This window comes from Puma concolor, chromosome E2 (assembly GCF_028749965.1).
Source record: "Puma concolor isolate L17-30 chromosome E2, mPumCon1.1.hap2, whole genome shotgun sequence".
Classification (NCBI taxonomy): domain Eukaryota; kingdom Metazoa; phylum Chordata; class Mammalia; order Carnivora; family Felidae; genus Puma; species Puma concolor.
This window is the reverse complement of record NC_141681.1, coordinates 52,332,574-52,358,093: the sequence shown is the minus strand read 5'-3', so window position 1 is coordinate 52,358,093 and position 25,520 is coordinate 52,332,574. Positions and strand designations below refer to the sequence as shown.

Here is a 25,520-nt window from a genome sequence, read left to right as displayed (position 1 = left end):
CCCCCCCCCCCCCGGCCCCGCGCCCTCCCCATGTCACCTCACAGCTTGTCAGATGCATGGTGCCTTCGCCGGTTTTTCTTATGCTTCCTCTTGCCTCTCCTGTCATCTCCAGGCTTGCTCGGCTTCTCCGTGGAGTCCAGAGGCGGCGCCGCATCCGCCCCGGCGGTGGCCCCAGCCCCGGGCTGCTTCTCCCCGGCCCCGGGCGCGCGGCACTTTCTGGCAGGTGGCTCTCTGGGGCCCGTCACTGCGGGGCACAATTCCTGCCTCAGGACCCGGGCCACGTCCTCCACCGTCCTGCCCTCGCTCTGCAGGAAGAGGTTCAGCTTGGTCAGGAATTCAATGTCCTGCTTCCGGGGCATGTAGACCACCCTCCACAGGCCGCCCTTGCCCTTGATCTCCCTGGGGATGACGGCATAATTGATGTCCTCCGCCAGCCTGATGATGGCTGCCTTGGACCTCTCTTCTTCCAGAAAGGCCTTCCCAGCCACTTCGAACTTGCCCAGAGGTCTCAGGGGGGCCCGTATGATGTCTTCGAATTCCTCGTGGTCGCAGTCTTCCGGGATATCCAGGATCATCAGGGACTTGTAACTGTCCACCTCCAGAGCCTTGCACCCGTGCTCCAACAGGGCGATGTCCTTCACCCCGAACAGCATCCTGCCCAGCTCGCGGAGGCAGCAGTATGCCCGCTGGGGCACCCCCGAGCTGCCTCGGGGATCCGGAAGGCGATCCAGGATGCCACGATCCCCTCGAAAAGGCTGAGCCGGAGAGAGGCCGCAAGGGGCCCGGTCGGTCCCTCTAGTCGACGAGGCCCCTGGCCCTGCCCACAGGGCCCCCGCGTCCAGGCTTCTTGTAACCTTCCCCTGAGGGGGCTCTCAGGAGATCCCGGGGACTGAGGCCGAGTGAAATGGAGGTGCAGTCTGCCAGCCGGCTGGGGGCTCCCCCCGCCTGGGCAAGGCCGCACCGAGGAGGGCCCGGAGATGCGCTGTCCTTTCTTGGGGATGGTCTCCAAAGGTCTCGCCGGCCCTGGCGGTCTCAACGGATCTGGGAGGCCGGATCTCCCTGGGGTTGCTGCCACCGGGGTGTCGTGGGTGGGGGCCCAGAAGGCAGGCTGGCTGGCCCAGAGGCCGCCCTCAGTGCCCCGTGGCCCGGAGAAGACAAGGATGTGGCTGTGGCCGCTGCACTTGTTCCCGCAGTGACGTCACCGCCTCCTTCGGCTCGGGCGCCCCAGAAGTCTCCATGGCAACCGCTAGAGCATCGCCTCTGCCATTGGCCGGGGCCAGCCGCATTGAAATCGGAGTCGGAGGGGGTCATTCAGGGGTGAGGGGTCAGCCCCCTGCCTTCAATAGCACCCTCCTTTCTCCTTGGAGAGAATGGCTGATTCCAGGGAGAGGGGACAGAGGAGATACAAGGTTATCCCGGAGCATCTTTTTGGGGGGTCGAGAAAGTCAGGAAATGGCCAAAGAATGAGGATAACAGGTGGAAGGACCGAGAGCCAGCTCGGAGGGCTCCCGCTGGCCCCATCTGGGACAATTTGAGCACCGATGTGACAAATGAGACCATAACCCCCTGATAAAATCAGAATCCAGGAGTCTGTGTAGACACAAACACGTGAGTAAATGGGAGGTGTGGTGGAGGAATGTGGGCTGTACGTTGGCTCATATACAACTTAGGGACCAGGGGAGGATTCTGTTCCGGATTCTGTGTCTCCCTCTCTCTCTGATCCTCCGCCGTTCATGCTCTGTCTCTGTCTCAAAAATAAATAAACGTTAAAAATTTTTTTTTTCTTTAAAACTTAGGGACCAAAAACAACATAAGTGTCTTTACCTCGGAATGTCTTTGAAGGACACACCCACTGCAACATTCAGGGCCATTTTCTCTCAAAATGGTTCAGGAGGGAAACAGAATGCTTGGTGCCCCACTTGCAACTTTCCTGTAAGTCTGTGATTGTTTCAAAATATATACATTTTTGAAACAGGCTCCAGGCTCCGAGCTGTCAGCGCAGAGCCTGAGGCGGGGCTCGAACCCACCAACCGTGAGATCATGACCTGAGTCAAAGCTGGATGCTTAACAGACCGAGCCACCCAGGAGCCCCTCAACTGTATTTTTAAAAAAGAAAACAAGAGGGGCCCCTGAGTGGCTCAGTCCATTAAGTGTCCGACTTGGGCTCAGGTCACGATCTCCCCCCCACCCCACCCCGTTCCTGAGTTTGAGCCCCTGCATCAGGCTCTGCGCTGACAGTGAGCCTGCTTGGGATTCCTTCTCTCTCTCTCTCTCTCTCTCTCTCTCTCTCTCTCTCTCTCTCTCCCTCCTCCACTTGCTCTCTCTCTCTCTCAAAATAAATAAATTAATTTAAAAAAAAAGAAAAAGAAATGGCTTGCACATACGATCACCTTCACAATGTCCATTGGCCCCCCTCCCCAGCCGAGTAACAAAAGCCATAAAGTTTGAGTTGGATTGACTTCCTCCGAACCCCCAGGTCCAGAGTGGGCCAATAAGCTTGGACTAATCATCATAATCCCACCCCCCTGCCACAGTGATTGGTTCAGAAATGGTCACCCAGGTAACCCAGGCCTAAGCCAATCAGCGTGTTTCATCTCCCAGCTCACAGAGATCGGTTAAGGGCTGGATACCTCAACCCAGTCCGATCAGAATGAAGTTTAGGATTAAAACAATTATTTTTATGTTTATTCCATTTTTTGAGAGGGACAGAGGGTGAGCAGGGGAGGGGCAGAGAGAGAGGGAGACATGGAATCTGAAGCAGGCTCCAGGCTTCGAGCTGTCAGCATAGAGCATAGAGCCCAGGAGAGGGGGCTCGAACCCACGAACTATGAGATTATGACCAGATACACTCCGCCAGGGGCCCTCAGGGTCCTCGCCAACACTAGCTACTGTCAGAACTTTCCACGTGGGCAACCTGGGTGTGTTTCTCAGCACAGTGTCTGGGGAGTGGAGTCTCGTGTTTTTAACTTGAATATTCCTGATGGCCAGTGACGTTGAGGATATTTGAGACAGAGACAGAGAGGGAGCAGAAGAGGGGCGAGAGAGAGAGAGAGAGAGAGAGAGAGAGAGAGAGAGAGAGGCTCCACACTGTCAGCACAGAGCCCAGTGCAGGGCTCGAACTCATGAACCGTGAGATCGTGACCTGAGCCGAAGTCAAGAGTCGGTCACCCAACGGACTGAACCACCCAGTCGCCCCTTGTTTGTTTGTTTTTTTAAATTAGATTGTCATCTTTTCCTTATCGATTTGTAGTTCTTTATGTAATCTGCATATTGTCTTGATTGTTTGAGGCTGATCTGACCTGGACCTTCTGTAACTCGCATCCAAAATGCAGCTTTATTAACACAGAAAGAGTCACGAGTATTTACTGCATACAACCTTTTGCTTTGTCTTTTTCACACCTTGGAGTTGTCGTGGCCACAATTATATTGTAATATATGACGTGGGCACAATATTGGGCTGGCGTTTATTGTGCGATTTTTCTCTCTCTCTCGCTTAAGTTTCAAAGACACTTCTCCAGCTCTCAAAGTATTTCCCCCCCTTGGTCACCCTGGGAGCAGACTGGACAAGTAGAATGTGTGAACTTGAGGGCAGGACTGGCGGGGACCCCGGGGGTGACCCGGGATGTGAAAAGTCCTTTCACTGGAAATCAACCTGAACTCCAAATGTGGCCCCTCCGTGAGACTTTACACCCAGCACCTCACAACGGCACCCTCGTCCACCCGTGAGTGTCCACACTGAATGACGGAGTGTTACGTCAGCGAGAACGCGGGGCGGCACCTGGTGATAGGATGACCTTGGACAACGTCTTGGCAAAGGTCCATTGTTAGTTGGAGGGAATCGTTCAGGTCCGAGGCCACCGACGGCAAGCCTCAGCCTGGGAAATGGGACTTCAGGCCGGTTTTAATTTAGCTCCGTCTACTTCTCAAAAATTTGAATCGATAGCTAACTTTTCAATTCCCAAATCAGACGAAAAGTCAGATTTCTGGCTTTCCTTCAAAATAAGAGAATCTGGGGGTTCCTGGGTGGCTCGGTCGGTTAGGCGTCAGACTCTCGCTTTTGGCTCAGGTCATGATCCCGGGGTCAGGGGAGCCCCAGACGCCGTGCTTGGCCCCATGCTGGCCGTGGAAACTGCTTAAGATTCTCTCTCTTGAGGTGCCTGGGTGGACCCATCGGTTAAGTGTCTGGCTCTTGATTTCAGCTCAGGTCGTGATCTCACGGTTCGTGAGATCGAGCCCCGTGTCAGGCTCTGTGCTGACCGCACAAGCCTGCTTGGGATTCTCTCTCTTCCCCTTTCTATGCCCCTCCCCGGCTCACACACACTCTCTCTCTCAAAGTAAATAAATAAAACTTAAAAAAAAAGAGAGAGAGAGAGAGAATCTCTCTCCCTCTGCCCCTCTTCCCTACTCGCATGTACTCTCTCTGTCTCTAAAGTAAAAAACAAATGCCATCACAAATACGATGACTAAATTACTAAAACAGTTTCTAGTACTTTTAACATTCACTGGTTAACTTCTGTATCAGTCAGGATAAATTAGGTTCTGCGGCTAGTAACAGCTAAGCCCCCACATCCCGGTGGTTTGACACAAGAAAGCTTTATTTTTTTCTCACCGGCAAAGTGCAAAGTCGGCTGTGGGTCCAGATGCCTCTCGGGACAACCTCCTTCGTGCCGTGGTTTAGTGACCCAGGCTGCTTTGATCTCCATGTCACGTGTGTTCCCATGGTCACCACAGCAAGGGAAGAGAGAGCACGGGGGACGCACGCGAAGGAGCATCCGGATGTTTCCACTGGGAGGGGACACAGGTGACTCTTGCTCTCCTTTCGTTGGTCAAAGCAAATCACAGGACCACACCGAAACTTCAAGGGCGGGTGGGGGAGGGAAGGTGCCATCACCCATGGACCCGGCAGTGCAGGGCACTTGGAAATAACAGTAACACAGGAATGCCCCCCCCCCCCCACAACTCTCATAATGTGCCGGGCACCAGGCTAAGCTTGGCACATGTATTTCATTTTGCAACAGCCCGATGACATGGATACTATTAATGTCCCCAGTTTTATAGTCAGGAAAACTGGGGATCAGAGAAGTTAATTCAGTTACCTAAGGCCACACAGCTAATGAATGGCAAAGCCAAGGCTTCCTTCTTCAGCGCCCTGACTCCCGGGCCCAAACATCCGACCTCATACAACATCACGCCGTCCCCTGAGAAAAGGGGGTCTGGGGGGGGGTGTCACCTGGCTTAGTTCCTGCTCTTTTCAGACAGTTGCTGTGTGATGTTGGGCAGGTGGCTTTCCTTCTCTGGACCATGTGATTTTGTTCTCATTTAGCCAAGCTGGGTTTATGCATCTCAGAATTCCTTTCCCCCAAGTGCCTCTGGCTTAGAGTTATCTGCAAGAGAGATTTGCATGGGATTTAGGTGGCAAGATGGGCATTACGGAGGGAAGGTCTACGCAGGCCCCAGGCCCCACAGCGGTTCCTACACGCTGTCATTGATCTGCCGGCTCACCTTGCTGCCCCGAGGCAGGCTCTGCATAGGCTCTGGGTGCCGGCAGCTCGGAGCCTGCTTGGGATTCTCTCTCACTCTTTCCCTCTCTCTCTCTCTCTCTCTCTCTCTGCCCTTCCCCCACTCGCGCTGTCTCTGTCTCTCAAAATAAAAATATAAATAAAAAAAAAAAAGCTTCCAACCCATTAAAAACAACAAACCCCAAACCCAATACTAGCTACAGAGGAACAGACCTGGCATATAGATATTTTTTTAGCAACCCCCCCCCCACCCCCAGCTCCCTATTTGGTAACTTTTTAAAAAAAGTTTCTTTTCTTTATTTTGAGAGAGAGAGAAAGCGCCAGTGAGGGAGGGGCAGAGAGAGTGGGACTGAGAGAGAATCCCAAGCAGGCTCCGCACTGTCTGGAGGGGGGAGGGGGGAGGGAGAAGGGGGAAGGGGAGGGGGAGGGGGGAAGGGGGGCCTCAAACTCACCAACTTGAAATCATGACCCAAGCCGAAGTCAGAAGCTTAACAGGCTGAACCACCCAGCTCCCCCCCCCCCCCCCCCCCCCCGGGAATGGAAATCGGTGCAGCCGCTATGGAAGGTCCTCAAAAAACAAACCACCGTGGGGAAAAAAAGGGCGGGGGGATGGGGCGCCTGGGTGGCTCAGTCGGTTAAGCATCCGACTTCGGCTCAGGTCATGATCTCACGGTCCGTGAGTTCGAGCCCCGCGTCGGGCTCTGTGCTAATAGCTCGGAGCCTGGAGCCCGCTTCGGATTCTGTGTCTCCCTCTGTCTCTGCTCCTCCCCTGTTCATGCTCTGTCTCTCTCTGTCTCAAAAATAAATAAACGTTAAAAAAAAAATTTAAAAAGAAGGAAATCCTGCCATTTGCCACAGCAAGGATAGATCTGGAGGGCATTATGCTGAGTGAAATAGACAGAGAGAGAGAGAGGGAATGCCTTATGATCTCACTTATATGTGGAATCTTAAAAACGCAAAAACAAACAAAAAAGAAACACCAAAACTGAGAACAGTCTAGTGGTTTCCACGGATGGGGATTGGCTAAGGTAGTCAAAAGGTACACACCCTTCCTCTTACAACATAAAGGAGTCCTGGGAATGCGAGGTCCAGCATGGTAACTGTCGTTAAGAACACTGGACCGTATATCTGAAAGTTGCTAAGAGGAGATCTGAAAAATTCTCATCACAAGAAAAAAAAAACTGTCGTTAACTATGTGTTGTGAGGGATGTCAAGGAAAATCTGCCGTAGATTCGTGAGTCCTTGGGGTGCCATTGCCATCGCCATATCCCTGGGCTTAGGCACATTCCAAATTGAGAAGCGGGAGGCAGAATGGTCCATTGATTCGATCCCCCGACATCCACTGAGAAGTTTTCCTGTCCCAGGCTCTGGGCAACGTGCTGGGCATACTTGAGTGAGTGAGACAAGCTCTGCTTTTAGGAGCTTGGTCTGGTGGCTGGGACAGGCTGGGTCAGCCTGTTGACAGTCAGACAGAGGAGCCCTGTAATTATCATGAAGATGTGTTCTGATCCCCGGTGTGGGGCGTAAAATACAGAATTCGCTAACCGGGGCATGTTTTGCCACAGTTTAAAGTTCCACGGGGGCTTGGAGCCATGAATCTTGCCTAGGCTCATCCAGGAAAGCTTCCTGGTGGAGGTGGGATCTTGAAGGATGCGTATAACTACAACAGATATATTAGTTTTTTTTTTTTTTAATTTTTTTTTTCAACATTTATTTATTTTTGGGACAGAGAGAGACAGAGCATGAACGGGGGAGGGGCAGAGAGAGAGGGAGACACAGAATCGGAAACAGGCTCCAGGCTCTGAGCCATCAGCCCAGAGCCTGACGCGGGGCTCGAACTCACGGACCGCGAGATCGTGACCTGGCTGAAGTCGGACGCTTAACCGACTGCGCCACCCAGGCGCCCCAGATATATTAGTTTTTAAAGGTAGCCATCACAGGGGCGCCTGGATAGCTCAGTCAGTTAAGCATCCGACTTCAGCTCGCGTCATGATCTCCCAGTTCGTGGGTTTGAGCCCCCGCCTTGGGCTCTGTGCCGACAGCGCAGAGCCTGCTTGGGATTCTCGCTCCCTCCCTCTCTGTCTCTCTCTGCTCCTCCCTGAGACATGCTCTCTGTTGGTCTCTCTCAAAATTAAGAAGCTTAAAAAAATACTGCATTGTGTGGAATAAACACATTTTTTTTTTTTTTTTTTTTTTTGCTTCCACCTCTTGGCTGTTGTGAATGACGCTGCTATGATATCCGAGCCTCCGCTTTCGATTACCTTGGTGTATACCCAGGAATGGAATTTCTGGATCGCGTGGCAATTCCACAGCTGTGGTAACATCTTACTGACGTTCCCACCAGCGACGCACGAGGGCTCCAACTACTCTGCCTCCTTGCCAACCCTTGTTAATGCCTGTTTGCTTTTTTTTTTTTTTTTTAATTATTATTATAACCATCCTAGTGGGTGCAAAGTGCTATCTCATGGTGGTTTTGATTTGCGTTTCCTTGAGGACTAGTAACGTTGAGCGTCTTTTCGTGTGCTTTTTTGTACATCCGCTTTGGTGAAATGTCGATGCAAACCCTTTGCTCATTTTTTTTTTTTTTTTAGGGTTTATTTTTGACAGAGCGCAAGTGGGGGAAGGGGCAGAGAGAGAGAGAGAGAGAGAAGTAGACACAGAATCGGAAGCAGGCTCCAGGCTCTGAGCTGTCAGCACAGAGCCCGATGCGGGGCTCGAATTCATGAACCACGAGATCGTGACCTGAGCCGAAACCAAGGGTTGGACCCTCAACCGACTGAGCCACCCAGGTGCCCCTGTTATACAGGGCACATGATACATGTACCTTCCTACAGACCTAGATCTCTCCATTGTGTGGATGAATGAATAAACAAAATGAGGTATAGCCACATAATGGAATAATATTCAGTCTCCAAAAAGAGTGAAATACTGAGACACACTACAACTGGGTGAACTTTGCAGATATCATGCACAAAAGACCACATTTTGCATGATTCCACTTGGATTAGATACCCAACATAGATGAATCCGGAGTTTGAAGGTGGATCAGCGGCTGCCAGGGACTGAGCAGGGGGAGAAGGGGGACCCTCTGCTTCATGGTGTCGAGATTTCTTTGTGGGGGATGACAGTTCTTGCAACTAGACGGAGGTGATGGTTGCACAAGATTGTGAATGCACTAAAGGCCACTTCACGTGCAACTTCAAAGGGTTCGTTTTCTACTATGTGACTTTCACCTCGGTTAAAAAAAATTTTTTTACTGCCTTCGTTTTTGGCTTACGTGGTGGTGGGTTCATTCACCACGATGGGGAAGCTGTAGGGAGAAACGAATTGTGGGAGATCAGGAGTCCCATTTTTAGAGGTCTTAAATTTGATATGCCCAGCAGACTGCCAAGCAGAGTTGGGCACGCGAGCCAGGAGTTCAGGGGAGACATAGGGTGGGGTATAAATTTAGAAGCCATGGGGACATGGGAGGAATTTTAAGCCACGGAGCCGGATGAGATCATCTAGACGGAGGGTGTTCAGAGGGGAGAGAAAATGGTCGAGGCCCAACCCCCCAGGCCCCACTAGGGGTCAATGTCAGGCAGAAGAGGAGGAATCATGGAAAGGGATTGTACAAGCGGAGGGGCAGGAGAACCCAAAGAGTGTGAGTTTGAAAAGCAAAGAGAGCATTAGCCCAAGATTGCAGTTAGACCAAATATCCATTCATAGAGGACAGTTAAGCATCCATAGTATGGAACAAATTGCTGTGTTAAGAAAAAAAGAAAAAAAAATATATCTCAGGAAGGGCGTCTCTCTATGCTGACATGGAAAGATTCCTTTTCTGTGAAATGATAGGCTGAAATCCTCAAGAGGTATTGCTTACATAATAAAGCAAGGTGTATGATGCCGTGGTTTTAAATGTTTTATTAAAATTTTTTTAATGTTTATTTATTTTTGAGAGAGAGAGAGAGAGAGAGCACAAGCCAGGGGAGGGACAGAGAGAGAGAGGGAGACACAGAATCCGAAGCGGGTTCCAGGCCCTGAGCTGTCAGCACAGAGCCTGACATGGGGCTTGAATCCACAATCCGTGAGATCATGACCTGAGCCGAAGTCGGACATTTAACCTGCTGAGACGCCCAGGTGCCTCTCTCTTCAATTCATCTAAAGATTCAATGCAACTTCCCTGAAGTTCTCCCAATTACAGTTTAGTAATGCCTGTGATGTTTCCTTTGGACATGTTAACGGTCCTTGAGCACGGTAAGAAATGCATTTAGTACACCACTCAAGTGAAAGATATGAATACTTAATGTGAGAGAGAGGGGGAGGGAAGAAATCTGAAGGCTGACAGCTCAGGGCTGCATGTGGCTCCACAGTCATGAGAGACCCAAGCTCCTTTTAACTTGTGGCTCTGCCATTCTCTGTCAGGTAGCTTCCACCTCATGGCCCAACATGGCTGCTCAAGCTCCAGTCATCACATCTGAATTCCAATCATTAAGAAGGAGGACCAGACAGAGTCCCTTCCTTCTCATTTACAATACTTTCCAGAATAGGAATTTAATAGTTGTTTCCACACAGCAACAGGGACAGAGCTCAGAGACAAAACACCTATGGGAAAGGGTAGGGAACAATGAGATGTACGGCAGGATCAGCATGGTCTTTTTCAGAAAGATGTGACACTTTGGCCCCCCCAGCCTTCGGGTTGAGTGTTTGGAGAGCCAAGCAGCCATCTCTGCCCCACCCTGAGCCCAGCAGCATCAGCGATGCTCTGGTTGCCTAGGTGACCATCCGTCTAATCCCATCAGTAGTGGGGACCCAGCCACTACCGTCATTTCCATCGACTGTCGTTATCTGAACACACCGTGTCCCATTTAGAATTTAGCTCTTCGTGTAACAAGGGACAAAAACTCTCCTCATGTTGTTTATATGTTGAAATTCTTTCAGTTGAAATATAAAAGAATAATTTGTAGTTTAAGAGCCAAATGCTAGGGGCACCTGGGTGGCTCAGTCGGTTGAGTGTCTGACTTCGGCTTAGGTCATGATCTTGCAGTTCGTGAGTTCGAGCCCCGCATCGGGCTCCGTGCTGACACCTCGGAGCCTGGAGCCTGTTTCAGTTCCTGTGTCTCCCTCTCTCTCTGCCCCTCCCCTGCTCGTGCCCTGTCTCTCTCTCTCTCTCTGTCAAAAATAAGTAAACATTAAAAAAATTTGTTTTAAGAGTAAAACGCTAAAAGAATAGATGATTATTATAAAAGCAGCTGATTTTGTGACGAAGCCAACTTTGAAAGGCTTACACGTATTTAAAAAGAGTAGTAAATGCAAATATCAGAGAATGTGGTCGCACACATTCGAGAAGGGCAGACCGCCAACCAAATCTGAAATTAATTTTTAAAGTAACGAAAGAACAAACGATAAAGACTGGATAAAATGACCACTGAGAACTGTATTTAAGGGGCACCTGGGTGGCCGTTAAGTGTCTTACTCCTGATTTGGGCCCAGGTCATGATCTCAGAGTTCGTGGGTTCGAGCCCCGCGTAGGGCTCTGTGCTGACAGCCTAGAGCCTACTTCAGACTCTGGCTCCCTCTCTCTCTGCCCTTCCCCCACTCACGCTCTTTGTCTCTTTCAAAAATAAAGAAGCGTTAACAAAACTTGTTCAAAAGTTGGAGGAGATGCTCCAAAATCAACTGGAACATCCATGATGAGTCATCTTTGATCTGGATATACGAAGTGTGAACGAGAAATAGAGATTTTTGTTTTTAATTCTGGACCTCGATGCGGAGAATTCAGTTACTCCTAAACCCCTTTCTGTTTTCGCTGGCACTCTTTAGTTTCTGCTTTATGTATGCACCCATCTGTTTGTTCCGTTTATGATAAACACCCTTGAATCCACAACGCAACTAGTAAAGCACCGAAAATGCGGTACAATAATTCACTGTGCTGGATTGTGAAAATAATGGCCCCGGAGAAAGCGCGCCTCCTTGGGCCACACCCCTTTGCTGTGTGCCTTTGCCATTGACCGGGCCGGTCCGCTTCCTGCCTCCTGGATCTGGGCGGGTCTTGCGACTGCTTTGACCCCTAGCAGGGAGCAGAGGTGAGGGAGTGTAAGTTCCAAGGCGAGGTCCTGAGACGCCTTGCTGTTATCACACAATCATATACACACATATACATGAAAACATACATGGGCACACACTCACATATATATACAGACGTTCATACACACATACACATAAATGCAAACATTTACACACATATAGACGCAAATAGAGGCACATATAAATACATATACATTCACACAAATGCATGCACCCACACAGAGACGTGCTAGTATAAACACAAGCATTTTTTTCCCCTTTGGAAGGGAAAGCGAGGACGTGTTATGAGCCTTGGTTTTGGGGGACGGCAGAGGAGCGCGATGGTGGAGTGCGCCCTCTTTTCAATTCTGCCCAGTTTGGATGTCTAACACTGTGCATATTTTGTTTTCAAATGTCCACGGGGGGGCTATTTTGGCAGTGGGGTTGCGGGTCACTTCTTGTTTCCTTCTTTATAGGCACACGGATTAAATAAAAACCAAATCGCCACAACCTAAAAATAAAATGTGCTAGAAGCCAAGACCACGTTACTGGCTGCAGCAACAGTGTTTCTTTTTTTCTTTTTCTTTCTTTTCTTTCTTTCTGTCTCTTTCTTTCTTTTTCTTTTCTCTTTCTTTCTTTCTTTCTTTCTTTTTCTTTTCTCTTCCTTCCTTTCTCTTTCTTTCTTCATTCCTTTCTTTCTTTTTCTTTTTCTTTCTTTTTCTTTTCTTTCTTTCTTTCTTTCTTTTTCTTTTCTCTTCCTTCCTTTCTTTCTTTCTTCCTTTCTTTTCTTTTTCTTTTTTCTTTCTTTTCTTTCTTTCTTTCTCTCTTTCTTTCTTTCTTTTTCTTTTCTCTTCCTTCCTTTCTTTCTCTTTCTTCATTCCTTTCTTTCTTTTCTTTTTCTTTCTCTTTCTTTCTTTTTGTTCTTTCTTTCTTTCTTTCTTTCTCTTTCTTTTTCTTTTCTCTTCCTTCCTTTCTTTCTTCCTTCCTTTCTTTTCTTTTTCTTTCTTTCTTTTCTTTCTTTCTTTCTTTCTTTCTCTCTTTCTTTTTCTTTTCTCTTCCTTCCTTTCTTTCTCTTTCTTTCTTCCTTCCTTTCTTTCTTTTTTTTCTTTCTTTTCTTTCTTTCTTCTTTGTTCCTTTTTTCTTTTTCTGCGGGCGTGATCGCTTCTTGTAAATCTGCTGCCCGAATAAGGCACAGAGCCCTATCTGAATATCCCGCCCGAACACGTCCGCACATGTGAGACTGTCCCGGCCGGCAGCTGCCACCCTGCTCACATTCCTCAGGCTCCGAGAAATGACAGGAGCATCTGTCCAGGATTTATTCAGCCATGGTGACATAAGAACTCTATAGCAACAAGTGGCTGTGGAAAGAGCTCGAACACAAGGGTTTTGCTGTTCTAAATGGCCCCATCCTGGCAAAGTCAGGGTATCTCCCTCATGACTTTTTCATCTGTGATAACAAATGACAAGAGTGTTGCAATTCTGCTCAGAAATTAAATAAATAAACAAACAAAACATTCCCCCACTGTCACACTTTGAATCCTTCTGGATCTGTGCAACTGAGATCAGAAGAGGCAGCTGTTTAAAACCAGGGGCACGAGGGGCGCCTGGGTGGCGCAGTCGGTTGAGCGTCCGACTTCAGCCAGGTCACGATCTCGCGGTCCGTGAGTTCGAGCCCTGCGTCGGGCTCTGGGCTGATGGCTCAGAGCCTGGAGCCTGTTTCCGATTCTGTGTCTCCCTCTCTCTCTGCCCCTCCCCCGTTCATGCTCTGTCTCTCTCTGTCCCAAAAATAAATAAATGTTAAAACCAGGGGCACGAGACAGGACATTGTTGAAAAGAAAATGGGACCCGCTCGTTTAACAACCATTTAAACATTCAAGAAAAAGACAATAAAAAAAAAAATACAATAAATGAACGTTTTGGGGGCGCCTGGCTGGCTGGGTCAGTAAAGCGAGTGACTCCTGATCTCGGGGTTGTGAGTTCGAGCCCCGCATTGGGTGCAGAAATTAGTTAAAATAAAGAGAAACTTCTTTAGAAAAAAAAAAAAAGGTTTTGAGGAGCACCTGGGTGGCTCAGTCAGTTAAGTGTCCAAGATCGGCTCAGGTCACGATCTCGGGGTTCGCGAGTTCGAGCCCTGCGTCGGGCTCTGTGCTGACAGCTCAGAGCCTGGAGCCTGCTTCTGATTGTGTGTCCCCCCTCTCTGCTCCTCCCCCACTCGTGCTCTGTCTGTCTCTCTCTCTCTCTCTCTCAAAAATAAATAAACATTAGAGAAACAGAGTTTTGAAAATAGAGGGGGAAAAACACATCAGCGGAAGTATTTTAAATACAGCATTCACAGCTTGTTAGTTTTTAAAACGTTCTTTATGAGGGGCGCCTGGGTGGCTCAGTCAGTTACGCTTCCGGACTCTTGGGTTTGGCTCGGGTCATGATCTCAAGGTTTGTGGGTGCGAGCCCCGCATCTGGCTTTCTGCTGTCGGCGTGGAGCCCGCTTTGGATCCTCTGTCTCCCTCTCTCTGCCCCTCCCCCCACTCGCACTCTCTTTCAAAAATGAAAAAAAAATTTTTAATAAATAAATAAATCTTCCTTTAGAATTCTTTGGTCACGTACAAGCTTTAGACTATAAATGTATCAAGCTTGCTTCTAATACCTTCTGCGTTTTGTTTTTCTGCCTGGGAAAATATTTCCTCCACTTCTAAGAGCGCCTATGAATTCATATTTATTTTGCTTTACTTTTATTTTATTATTTTATCGTTTTATTTTATTTCCAGTATAGTTAACACAATTCACTGTTTTGTTTTGCTTTGGTTTTGAGCCTCCTTGAAGCCTCCATGGTTTGCATTTAAGTTTTTGACCCATTTGGAATTTATTTCCGTGGAAGGAACACAGGAATCCGGTTTTCATTTCTCTGTTCTCCAAAGGTTTGGCCCCTTGCTTCTGATCTCGCCTGCTGACTTGCAATACTGCCTTCATCCACCCCGAAAATCTCGTATATGGGGGCACCAAGTTGTTAGGAATCCCATACGTTTATAATGCATCTTACAGTCGGACGGGGCTTTCTCTGCACCCCAGCCAACCCCCCTCCCCTCGCCATTACACGCCTTTCCAAAAATTCTCCGTTACTCTCACATGGCAACAAGTTTTCATCTCGCGCTCCTACGTTAGCTTCCAGGAGCTGGAAGAGGTAGCAGAGACCTTTTGGGTTTTGGTTATGTTCTCAAGACCACTGACAGCCGTTCGCATTGCTTAGCCTGAATGTCAAAGTCAGGGGGAGGCCCCTAGCCTGTGCCCCCCCCCCCCCCCCCCGCGCGGCACATGAGCTCCCACCCAGTTCTTACACATCCATTTGCTTTTATGGACTAATCACGCTCACGGCAGCTGTCCCCCGCGGTTTACTTGTCATTGAATGAAGCGAGACAAGGCATGTGTTTTGCAGGAATAGCTGCCGGAGTTTTTCAGGCACGGGCATGGCGGACCCCAAACCTAATCTAAAACCCGGTGTCCACAGGGATACACTTTCCAAGACAAAGACACTTTATAAGAAGTGCAAATATTTGTTCAGAAACGGCAGCAGACACGTGTAAGAACTGTAGAAAAAACTGGTTAACTTAGCAATATCCGTGAATGTGGCTTGGGGGTAATTTAGCTTTTTTTTTTTTTTAAGTGTTTTTATTTTTATTTTATCTTTTATTTTATTTTTACTTGCTATTTTATTAAAAAAATTTTTAATGTTTTATTTATTTTTGAGAGAGAGAGAGAGAGAGAGAGAGAGAGAGCATGAGCAGAGGAAGGGCAGAGAGAATCCCAAGCAAGCTCCAGGCTCTGAGCTGTCAGCACAGAGCCCGACGTGTGGCCCGAATTCACGAGCTATGAGATCATGACCTGAGTCGAAGTCAGATGCTTAACCAACTGAGCCACCCGGCGCCCCTCTCTGTTACTTTTAATTAGTTAATTCATTCATTGTTTAATTAGTTATTGTGTGTGTGTGTGTGATTGTAATATTCAAAGAGTATTTAAAGGCATAATGTGAAAAGTAAGACTCTCCATATCGCTATTCCTCCCGTGGTCCCTCTCTCCAAAATGTAACAGTGACCGTTTCTTATTACTGCTTATTTACTTATCACTTCCGGAGAATAAATTACCCACAGATGAGCATTCACATACAAATCTTTCACCTTTAAACAAATGCAGTCTTAATATGCATTCTTGTGAATTTCTCCTTAAACGATGGCCTGGAAAGCTTTTCCCCTCAGCACATGGTAATTCATCCCAAGAATGCCCAATGATTGATTTCATCAGCCCTGAAATCACAGGCATCTAGACTCCCTCCAGAGTGGACAGATCCACCTTCCCACCAATAGTGGGTGAGACTGCCCATTTCTCCACAGCTTCACCAGCAGTGGGTTTTTACCCAACTTTTAAATTTCTGATTGGTGAACAACTGTATAATTCATTGCTTTAAAAAACACTTTTTTTTTTTTTTTTAAAGATTTTACTTGTAAGTAATCTCTAAACCCAACATGGAGCTCGAACTTACAACCCTGAGATCAAGAGTTCCATGCTCTACTGACTGGGCCGGCCAGGCACCCCCATATAATTCATCGCTTTTGATTCTAATTCTTAAATAAGAATGGTGTTGAACGTTGTGTTTTCGCACATTTATTAGCCATCTTGATTTCTTTCCTCTAAACTCTCTGTTCATGTCCTTTGCGTATTCTTCTGCCAGGTTGTCGAATTACTCCATGATTAGCTTTTGGTAAACAAACTAGCCTGTGTCTGTTACATGTGCTGTGAGTATTTTTCCCAATTTGTGGTTTGTCTCTTTTCTTTTCCCCTACTGTCTTTCCAGCGACCAAAAGCACAGACTCTACACTTCTAAATGAATTACACTACGTAAAATAAGTTTGCACGTTTATGTGTTGTGTACGTATTTTTGGATTATAGGGTGGCTCCTCTCCAGTACATTCTTTCCCAGACATTTCCGTATCTTCTCATATGAGAACAATCTTTCAACAGCTCGTGTTGTCAACCCAGGATATGGCTCTGGTTAAACAGAGCCAGCAGCTTGAAAGTGGAAATCCCAGGAAACGTGGTATCATAACGGAAGCACTAAGCCTCCGACAACTCCTTATCTTCCTGGAAATTGCAAAAGTCGCAGGAGAAATGCCCATCTCACACGAAGCACTAAGATAATCCCTAAGACCATGCTGCTTGGCAGAGACCTGCCCCACATTCTCTTGCTAGTACGTGGCCATTAGGCCTGGACACGAGCCAGGACCGGATCTGTGAGAGCTGCACCTGACATTTCATTGAGCGGGACACATGCGCTGGGTAGAGCCAGGACTCCCGGGGGCAACATGACAGGCCCCGACATGGCCTGTGGTGAGCTTTAGCACAGATCAGCACAGCTCTCTGGTCTTCCCTAGCACCCCTTCCATCACAAAAAGTGCAAATCGATAAGCAGTGGTAGATAGAATTACTGTGTAATCTATGGGGGAACGATTTAATCCGACCACACTAGCTCATGTCGTTTGGAGTAAATAATGTATTCGTTTGGGTGCTTTTTACAAGTCCGTGATGTGGCATTTTTTTCATATGGGGAAATATATATATACAAAAAAAGGAAATATAAGGTGCAACCGATGGAGCACCATCAAATTGATATTTTGTAAAAGCAACACAGGTTTACCAGTGTTCTTTGGAAGTATTAGTTGTAATTGTCAGAAGTCAATAAAAACTCCAGAAATTTGGCCTCAACTTAAGCAAACAAATATGCTCTATGAGACTTCTCCCTGATACTTTTGCAGCAGGGAATATGTACAGTGTAAAACCTTTTGCCCATCAGGTGGCAAAATGCTACCTTGTTTTGATTGTGTCGATCGCAACGTGAGTGCGGTGAGGCAATTTCTCAGTCATTAGTGGATTGCCTGTTCAGACGCTTTGCCCGTTTTTCTATTAGGTTGTTTGTCTTTTGCTTATTAATTTGAATTAGTTGTCAGTAAAGTTTAAAAAGTAGATCTTTGCTGTGATATATAGTGCAAATATCTTCCATGTGAGCCATTTGTCTTTTTGTTTATAGTAACGTTTGCCGTGAGGTGGGTTAAAATTTTTATGTTGACAATTGATTTTCTTCCTTTCATGGCCCTGAGGTTTTATATCCTGCTTAGAAAAGGCTTTCTCACACCAGAATGATGGATGAACTCACCTATATTTTCTTCTATCACTTTTGTAATGTCACTTTAAGTATTTTATTCTTCCATGTGTCCAGTTTCTTTTTCTTTTAAGTTTCTTTCTTTATTTTGAGAGAGACGGAGACAGCGTGAGTCGGGGAGGGGCACAGAGAGAGGGAGAGAGAGATTCCCAAGAAGGCTCCACACTGCCAGCACAGAGCCCGATGTGGGGCTCTAACCCATGAAGCCGTGAGATCATGACCTAAGAGTCAGACACTTAACCGACTGAGCCACCCAGGTATCCCTCACATTTATTTTTTTTTTAGGGAAACTAGCCCCTTTCCCCGCTGCTGGCACAACACCACTCTTTATCTCTCTTTTCGCTCTGATCTGCAAAACCACCAAATGAAATGCCCCAAATCTATGTGTTTCTTCCTGGATTTGCTCTCCTGTGCTACTGGTTCATCTGTGACTCTGGATTCACAACATATGTGTATAATATCTTTTAACAACCCACAAGCCCATCCTCTTGCCTTGTCTGTTCTAGAATTTTCTTGGCTACCCCAGCTGTAAAAATGTTAAGCCATTCGTCCTGCAATCACAGGACATACAGGAAATGCCCAAGTTAAACCCGATCCAGAGGCTTGGAGGAGTCACGGTAGTTTTGTTTTGTTTTGTTTTGTTTTCAGTGTTGAATCTTTAACCCAGACAACTGCTTCCATTCCTTCCCACAAAGCGGTATCGGGAGAACACCTCAACTGACAATTGGCACAGAGTCAGCTATAATGCCAGACCGTGCCAGTAAGATTGGTTCCAGGTTCCCTCATAATCCCGGCAGTGAAACTGAAGCAGTTGGTAGATGGGCCGGAGAAGTTTCTGCCATGTGGCTGAGCTCCCTCGCTTCTGTAACTGCATTGTAGAGGGCATGCTTGGGCTGGGATTTTAAAACCAAGGCAGCCCAATGAGAACCAACATGGCGTTTCTTCAAAATATGACAAGTCGAGGGGCGCCTGGGTGGCTCAGTCGGTTAAGCGTCCGACTTTGGTGCAGGTCATGATCGCGAAGTTCGTGGGTTCGAGTCCCGCATCGGGCTCTGTGCTGACAGCTCAGAGCCTGGAGCCTGCTTCCGATTCTGTGATTCTCTCTCTCCCCCTCTCCCGCTCATGCTCTCTCCCTCTCTCTCTCTCAAAAATAAACATTAAAAAAATAAAAAATAAAGATGAAAATGGTGAAGATGGTAAATTTTATGTCAAAACTCACCACTGAGTTCGCTTAAGAGTATGCATTTCACCGTATATGCAGCATTTTACCTAAAAATGAAAAAAACAAGGATAAATGGATCATGGGTAAGTTGACATCTTTATTCTTGACCTGTAACAACATAACTGGCAGCTCTTTCTAGAGCTTCCGGGGTTCCCCAGCCGGGCCAGCAGCACTCTTGCAGTCACATCCTCACTGGGTTTCCAGCTCTCCCCTCACCCCCACCACCCCCCAACCCCATAGCCCCATTCCCCACCAGCAGCCAAAGGCAGCCTGTGAAAACCTAAGTGTGATCCTGACCCTCTGCTCAGAACCTCCATGGCTCCCGACTCACCCAGACTGAAGCCAAAATCTAACCCTTTCTGAAGCCCACAATCCCTGAGAGATCAGCCTCCCAAACGGCCCTGACCTCACCTCCTCCTGTCCTCCTCGCCACCCCCTCTGGCCACACCTCCCTCCTCCTTGTTTTTTCTCAAACACACCAGCATTCTCCTGCCCCCCTTCATGCTGACTCTTCCCTCTGTCTGGGATGCTGTTCCACCAGCCAGCCGTCTCTCTGGCTCCCTCACCTCCCTCGGGTATCGCCTCCCCAGAGACGCCCTCCCTGACCGCTGCGTTGAAACAGCAACACTCTGTCTCACTCACACACTCATTCACCTGGACCCCCCTCCCGCTTTGTTTCAGCGTCATACCCACCACCCCTTACCTGTCAGCGTCCCTGGATGCGCGGTCTACCTCCCACCAGAACGCCAGCCCGGGAGGGCGGGAGTCTTTGTCTTGTTCCTGGCTGCCACACAGTCGATGCCCACCACATCTGGGCGGACAGCACGGATGAGGGAAGACACTGCCTGCGGGGCCTCGGCCTGTGTATGCAGAGGCTCTTGGGGATCACTCCGGTCCCCCACAGTGGCTCCCAGGCACGACCCTGAACAGGATGCTGCCCCCACGTGTGAGAGGGGCTGAGGGGCTTCCTTGCAGGTGGCGGACTTCCCCTGCATCTCACGGGGCGGGGGGGGGGGGCATCCCTGGCTGTCCCCTCAACTTCCGGCCGTGTCAGCCTTTCAGCCTCTGCTGCGGGGCTGGGTGAACTAGAGGGAGTAACTGACTGCATCTTGGGAGGTAAAGTTGTTGGCCAGATATGGCTTTTGCACCAAGGGAGAACGGTGCACCCAGTCAATACCAGATCAATTGCACCCAGTCAATACCAGATCAATTACCGGGTTTCCATGTGCCTCCTCCCTGGGGCCTCATCCCCCCATCCCCTTTCCCCAAAGGCTGGTTTCCCCTTCGGTCTCCTGTGCATCTTCCCTCCCTGACCCTTCCCTTCACCTTTCAGAAACCCCCAACCTTGCCCCTGAAGGATCCTTCCCTTTCCTCAAGCGCAAACTTCTCCGTCCAGAGCTCTCCACCAGCCGCTCCGCTGGGCGTGCATGAGAATTCTCAGAAGTTGCCGAGGATACAGGTTCCCAGCACAAATGCCACCTCCAAGCGACCCCGGATCAGCAGGTGGGGCCCAGGAATGGTACTTTTCACAGACACCCCAGGTGACTGATGCAGCCGCCACCCTGGTTCAGGAAGCCCTGGCAGGGGAGGGCGTTGGGCAGGAGAAAACTGAATTTTTAAGCTGAAAACCTGCCTCTGTCTGAAGGGAGGGGAAGGAAGGGTTTTCATCTTCCGGCCGCTTTTCAAAATACACTAACATGTTCACACAAATTCATGTCACCAGTTACCTGTTTTCGAAACTTCTAGAAACCCCCAAGATCTGCGGGACACCCTTTCGCGTCGGTGGAAGGGTATAGCGCAGAAAGGACACCTCGGTGGCATCTTCTGTCATGGAAAACTGACAACCCTCGCAGGACTGACGACAGCTGGTGCCAGGCTGGGCCGCTGTGTGTAGTTCACTGGTGATGGGGGTGGGGGGGGGGAACCCTGTTCTCAAATAAGCCAGGACATAGCCTACAAGAGAGCCAACAGCTACTTAATTTGCTAAACTTTATTTTGTACCATACATGTTTACATTTACCCGTCATGGTGTCGATCTGTTAACACAATGAAGCCCTTAATGGACCTGCCCTTGAAACTGGGTGCTGGAGAGTCACAGGCTTTCCCAGCTTGAGAGCAAGTGCACTCCTGTGTTCGGTTCTGCACAAACCCAAGGAAAGCCTCGAGGCACACGGCGGAAGGGCTGCAGATAGAAGCCGGGTTCTTTTTTCTTTTTTTTCCCCCTGCACCTTCAGTTAGACTCCTCCAGGATTTTGAAATTAACTGTTACGAAGAAATTTATTTTCAAAGCGGAATTACTAACAACGTCTAACGAGTGCTCACGTTCTCCATCACAAAAACAGAAGGGAGGCCCCTGAACACAGAAAGGGCTAAAACCGCGTGACAATATTAGGCAAATACACGGATGTGGTATCACACAACTAAAGTTAACAGGAGCGTGTGAATTACAAAGGGAAACTTCTTCCGGAGGGTTACGTCGTCACAGGGCATGCACGTGACTGAATCTCTCCCACCTCCGACCTTTCTCGGCCGCCACGTTTACAAGTTCAATTATACGCAAACGGATGGGAGAAACAACTCATGGGAGAGCTGTACAAAGTCAAGTTCACTTATGAACACAAGGTAATATTCTGATAGTCTCCTATGTGATTGGTTTGGCTTACGACTGTTTAAGTTCCAGCTTTTTTTTTTTTTTTAAGTATATGTGCTGCTGAAGCAAGAACCTTTTTTTTTCTTTATTTTCCCAACACATGGGGGAGCCTGGATGGCTCAGTTGGTTGGGCATCTGACGACTTGATTTCAGCTCAGGTCATGATCTCACGGTTGTGAGATAGGGCTCTGCGCCAGGCGTGGAGCCTGCTTAAGAATCTCTCTGCCTCTGTCCCTCCCCCTCCCCCGCATGGGCGCACACTCTTTCAAAAAAATAATAAATTAAATAAATAAATTAAATACATGGGAAAAAAAAGGTTTGGATTACATCTTCGAGCATGCTTTGGGCCTCCCAGGACACTATTTGAAAACCAATGGTGTCAGGTACCCCACCCCCTCCCCCTACACACACACACACACACACACACACACACACACACACACACGGGAGACAAGGAATGTTGGTCTATTCGGATGACAGAAATTAACAGCCAAGTTTTTAAGAATTTTTTCCCTCTCTGATTACGTGAGAAGGGTCTTTAGCCCCAAAGACACAGAGTTTGGTGGCGCTGGATGGAATTAGGGGCTGGGAAGCCAGAAGCGCCTGAGTCCTTCCCTACTGATCACCCCCTCTCCCCATGGGCGTCCTGAGACGGCCAGACGCTAAACGGGAATCCAAATACCACTTTTATTAACAGAATCTAAAGCTCAAGTACGTCAAGGCCTAAGTCCCCTAAAACTAACTCTTGGGACCTTCTCACCCTCTGGCCAGTTAACTGGAGGATGGAAGCTGAAAACCAGCAGGAGCAAGGCGGGCAGGTCCGCTTGGACGATCTCAGCTTAACTTACCCATGATGGAAACACAGAGAAGGTGGGAGAATATGCCAGACCCTGCATGCAGAGGTTGGCTGGCCATCCAGAAAGCAGGGAATGAAGAAGAAAGGCAGAACACGGGTGGCCGTTAACAGGGATCCCGCCTGTGTATGTAAAGGTAAATGTTCTAGAATTTTCCCAATCTTAGTGACCCTCTAACCTCTGAAGGTGAGTCAAGGGGAGGTGCAAAAGCAGGCGTGGCAGAGAAAAGAGCAGAGCAATGTACCTCCCTCCCTTAATCTCTCTCACCTAAGAGCTCACGGATACTTCCCCTCTGAGAGCCACATCTTTACAAACGGGGTCCTTTAAGAGTCAAAAGTTCACTCAATAAGAAAAAACTTTTGTTCCCAACGTGATACTTCTTCCTTGGACGCCTTTCAACTAACCAGCTACGGGTGGTCCTCCAAATCAAAGCTTTCTGGGTTCTGTGGATTAGAAGAGCTCAAAAGGGGAAGTGGGTGTCCTGTGGAATTTTTGTTTTCTTCTCACTCCCTTGGTCCTTTTCAGTGCTTGAACATTCCTATCCCCCAACCAGGCCTCCAGAAAACTCCACCTTCAAAGCCACCTACCTTGACGACCCATTGATCATTATCACTCCAAACCACTGGGTTTTTATTAAGGGAGCTGGGTCAGATGGAGTGGCAGAATGGAGACTACCACAGCGACAGTCACCGACAAAGGAGAGGTGGCGGATCTGCGTGGCCACCGCCTGCCCACCGGTGTCCCCCATGTTGGCCTTCAGGGGCTCCTAGGAGGGAGGTCAGGGCTCTCGCCCTCTAAAACCTCATCTGCCTCTTCCACTGCACTGGGGTCCTCCTCATGCACCCCCTGACCTGCCCCCACCCGGCGCTCCGGCTCTTCCCCACTCATCCACTTGTCGGCGCACCCCAAATGACTTCTGTGGTCGTTCTCACCACTGGAGGCACGAGGGGAGCCTTCTGGGTCGGCCTCTGGGCCCTGTGAGGTCGAGGCTGGCAACTCCGCGGGCTGTGGGCCTCGGAGGGCCTTCTGAACTGATGCCTCTCTTGCGGCTGGCCCTTTCTTTGCCATCATCGGTTTTTTCTTGGCATCTTCCGAATCGACAAGGACGTAAGAGACAGGGCCCAAGCTTACCTTCTTTTTCTTTCTCATGGGGGCAGGGCTCTTTGCCAAGGCCCAGCCCACGGCCTTCTTCTTTGGTGGGCCTTCCTGACCGCCATCTTGGTCTGACCCGGAAGCAATTCCGGGACTCACAGCTTCTGACTGGGCATCACGGGATGGCTTGCTGGGAGCCTTCCAGGCACATTTGCCCGCAGGCTTCTTCAAAGCCGACTCCTCCTGCTTCACACAGGGCTTTCTGTTGCTCCTGATAGCTTCTGAGGCCTCCATATTTTCCGCGCCATTGGCCTCAGGACCCTCCAAGGCGGCTGAGCTCTTGGAATGGTGGCCTTTGAGTTTCTTCCAGGCCACTGACTCTTGCTTGGGGTTTTTTTTCTGCTTCTTTCTCCTGGAGCGACTTTTAGCTCCAGCTCTGCGAACCAGAGGTTTGGGGGGGTCACCTTCGTCTTCCATGTCATGCCAGCTGTCGGGATTCTCCGTCTTCAAAGCAGACCCTACTTCTGCAGCCCATCCTGGCTCCTTCTTGACCTTCCTCCGTGATGCTGAAGCTGAAGCTGCCACGGCCTGGGCATCAGTCACCTCTTGCGCCCTCACTTCCTCGCGGCTGCGGATCTCGGCATCCATGTAGAAGACGATTTGCACCACTGTCCCCAGGAGCACCCCCAAAGCTTCTGCCCAGTTCTCCGGGCGCTGATTCTGGGGCCGTGGGGGGTGGCTGAGCTGGAGCAGGCGGACCACATCCTCCCACGTGCGCCCCTCGGCATCTAAGAACTCATTCAGATTTTTTAAAAACTCAGCATCCTGGGTGGGGTCTCTACAAACCACTCTCCAGACGCCCCCCCTTGCTGGGAACTCCCGGGGTACGGCCCTGAGACTCACACCCTCTCCCACCTCAATTAGGGCAGCTTTGGCGTTCTCTTCCCTCAGAAAAATCTTATTGAGCACGAAGTACGGGCCCAGCGGGGAGAGGACCCCATGCAAGGTCTCCTCAATTTCTGCTTGACCACAGTCCTCTGGGATGCCCGTGACCAACAGGGACCTGTGGATGTCCACTTCCATACCCCGGCACCAGTCCTCCAGAAGGTTCATGGCCATGGTGGCGGGCACCTGGCGGCTCTAATCCCACGTGCACCGAACCGTCTATAAGGTGGACGAGGGCTGCAGCGGGCCCCAAATACTGATCCTGTAAAGTGACAGGAGAGGGAGGTCAGATTCCCCGGCAGACGGCCGGGCTCAGGGATCTCTGCTGCCCCCAGCGCGGCGGGCCTCCCGGCGGGCCTCGCGCCTTCCCAGGTCCCTCCTCCCCAAACCGGGCCCCGGGTGCTCACACGTGTTCCGCGACCGGCCGAAAACCGCGCCCCGCCCCGCGGGTGGCGGCCGCCCGGCAGGGCTCCTTGCAGCCTCGCGTCCCGGCCTCCCGGGTCGGGTCGGGCTGAGGACAGGCCGCCGGGGAGGCAGCCGCTCGCCAGGCGCCAGCTCGGGCCACCCAGGCCGGCTGTTCCCGGCGAAAAGGGCCGAGGAGCCGGCGTCCGCTCCGGCCCCGGACGGGTCACGCGGCGCCTCGAGCCCTGCAGCTGCGCGGAGCCCAGGCCGGCGTCGCAGCGCGCGCTTGCGCACTTGCGCCCGCGCCGCCCGGCCGCGCGCCTCCCGCGGTCGCCATGGCAACCGGCCGCCGCTGGCAGGGGCGCTGGGGACGGGAGCCCGGCTGGAGAGCGGATGGTCAGCTCGCCGACCCCGGGGTCTGCGCATTCTCCGATTTTCCCTCCAGACGCACTCTTTCCATCCTTTTCGATTCAACGGGGGCCTCGGGGATGGAGGTGGAATGCCCTGACTTTAGCATGGCAACCAACTAGCCCTCCTGTCTTTCGCCTTCCTGTTGGGTTCACCCCCCACCCCCACCCCCACTTCC

The 25,520-nt window shown here is 49.8% G+C and overlaps 2 protein-coding genes across 4 annotated transcripts in view; both read right to left on the bottom strand.

Moving 5' to 3' along the window:
- Positions 1 to 1,123, bottom strand: part of PNMA8C (PNMA family member 8C) — a 32,796-nt gene extending 31,673 nt beyond the window's left edge. For all 3 annotated transcript variants that reach the window (XR_015244967.1, XM_086690177.1, XM_086690176.1), the window contains exon 1: positions 38 to 1,123. Coding sequence is in view for 2 of the 3 variants with exons in the window: in XM_086690177.1 (XP_086546303.1) it covers positions 39 to 653 (615 nt within the window). In the remaining variant the exon portion in view is untranslated. The remainder of the gene's footprint in view (positions 1 to 37) is intronic.
- Positions 1,124 to 20,963: 19,840 nt separating this feature from the next.
- PNMA8A (PNMA family member 8A) lies at positions 20,964 to 25,190 on the bottom strand. The gene is made up of 2 exons (XM_086690174.1): positions 24,940 to 25,190; positions 20,964 to 24,794 (listed from the first exon to the last, which is right to left on the bottom strand). Exon 2 carries the CDS (start codon positions 24,704 to 24,706, stop codon positions 23,252 to 23,254), a length of 1,455 nt encoding a protein of 484 aa, XP_086546300.1. The 5' UTR covers positions 24,707 to 24,794; positions 24,940 to 25,190; the 3' UTR covers positions 20,964 to 23,251.
- Between the last annotated feature and the right edge of the window lie 330 nt (positions 25,191 to 25,520).

Bases quoted from the DNA above. Each gene is read 5' to 3' on its own strand.
- PNMA8A (XM_086690174.1), bottom strand. From the start codon at position 24,706: ATGGCCATGAACCTTCTGGAGGACTGGTGCCGGGGTATGGAAGTGGAC.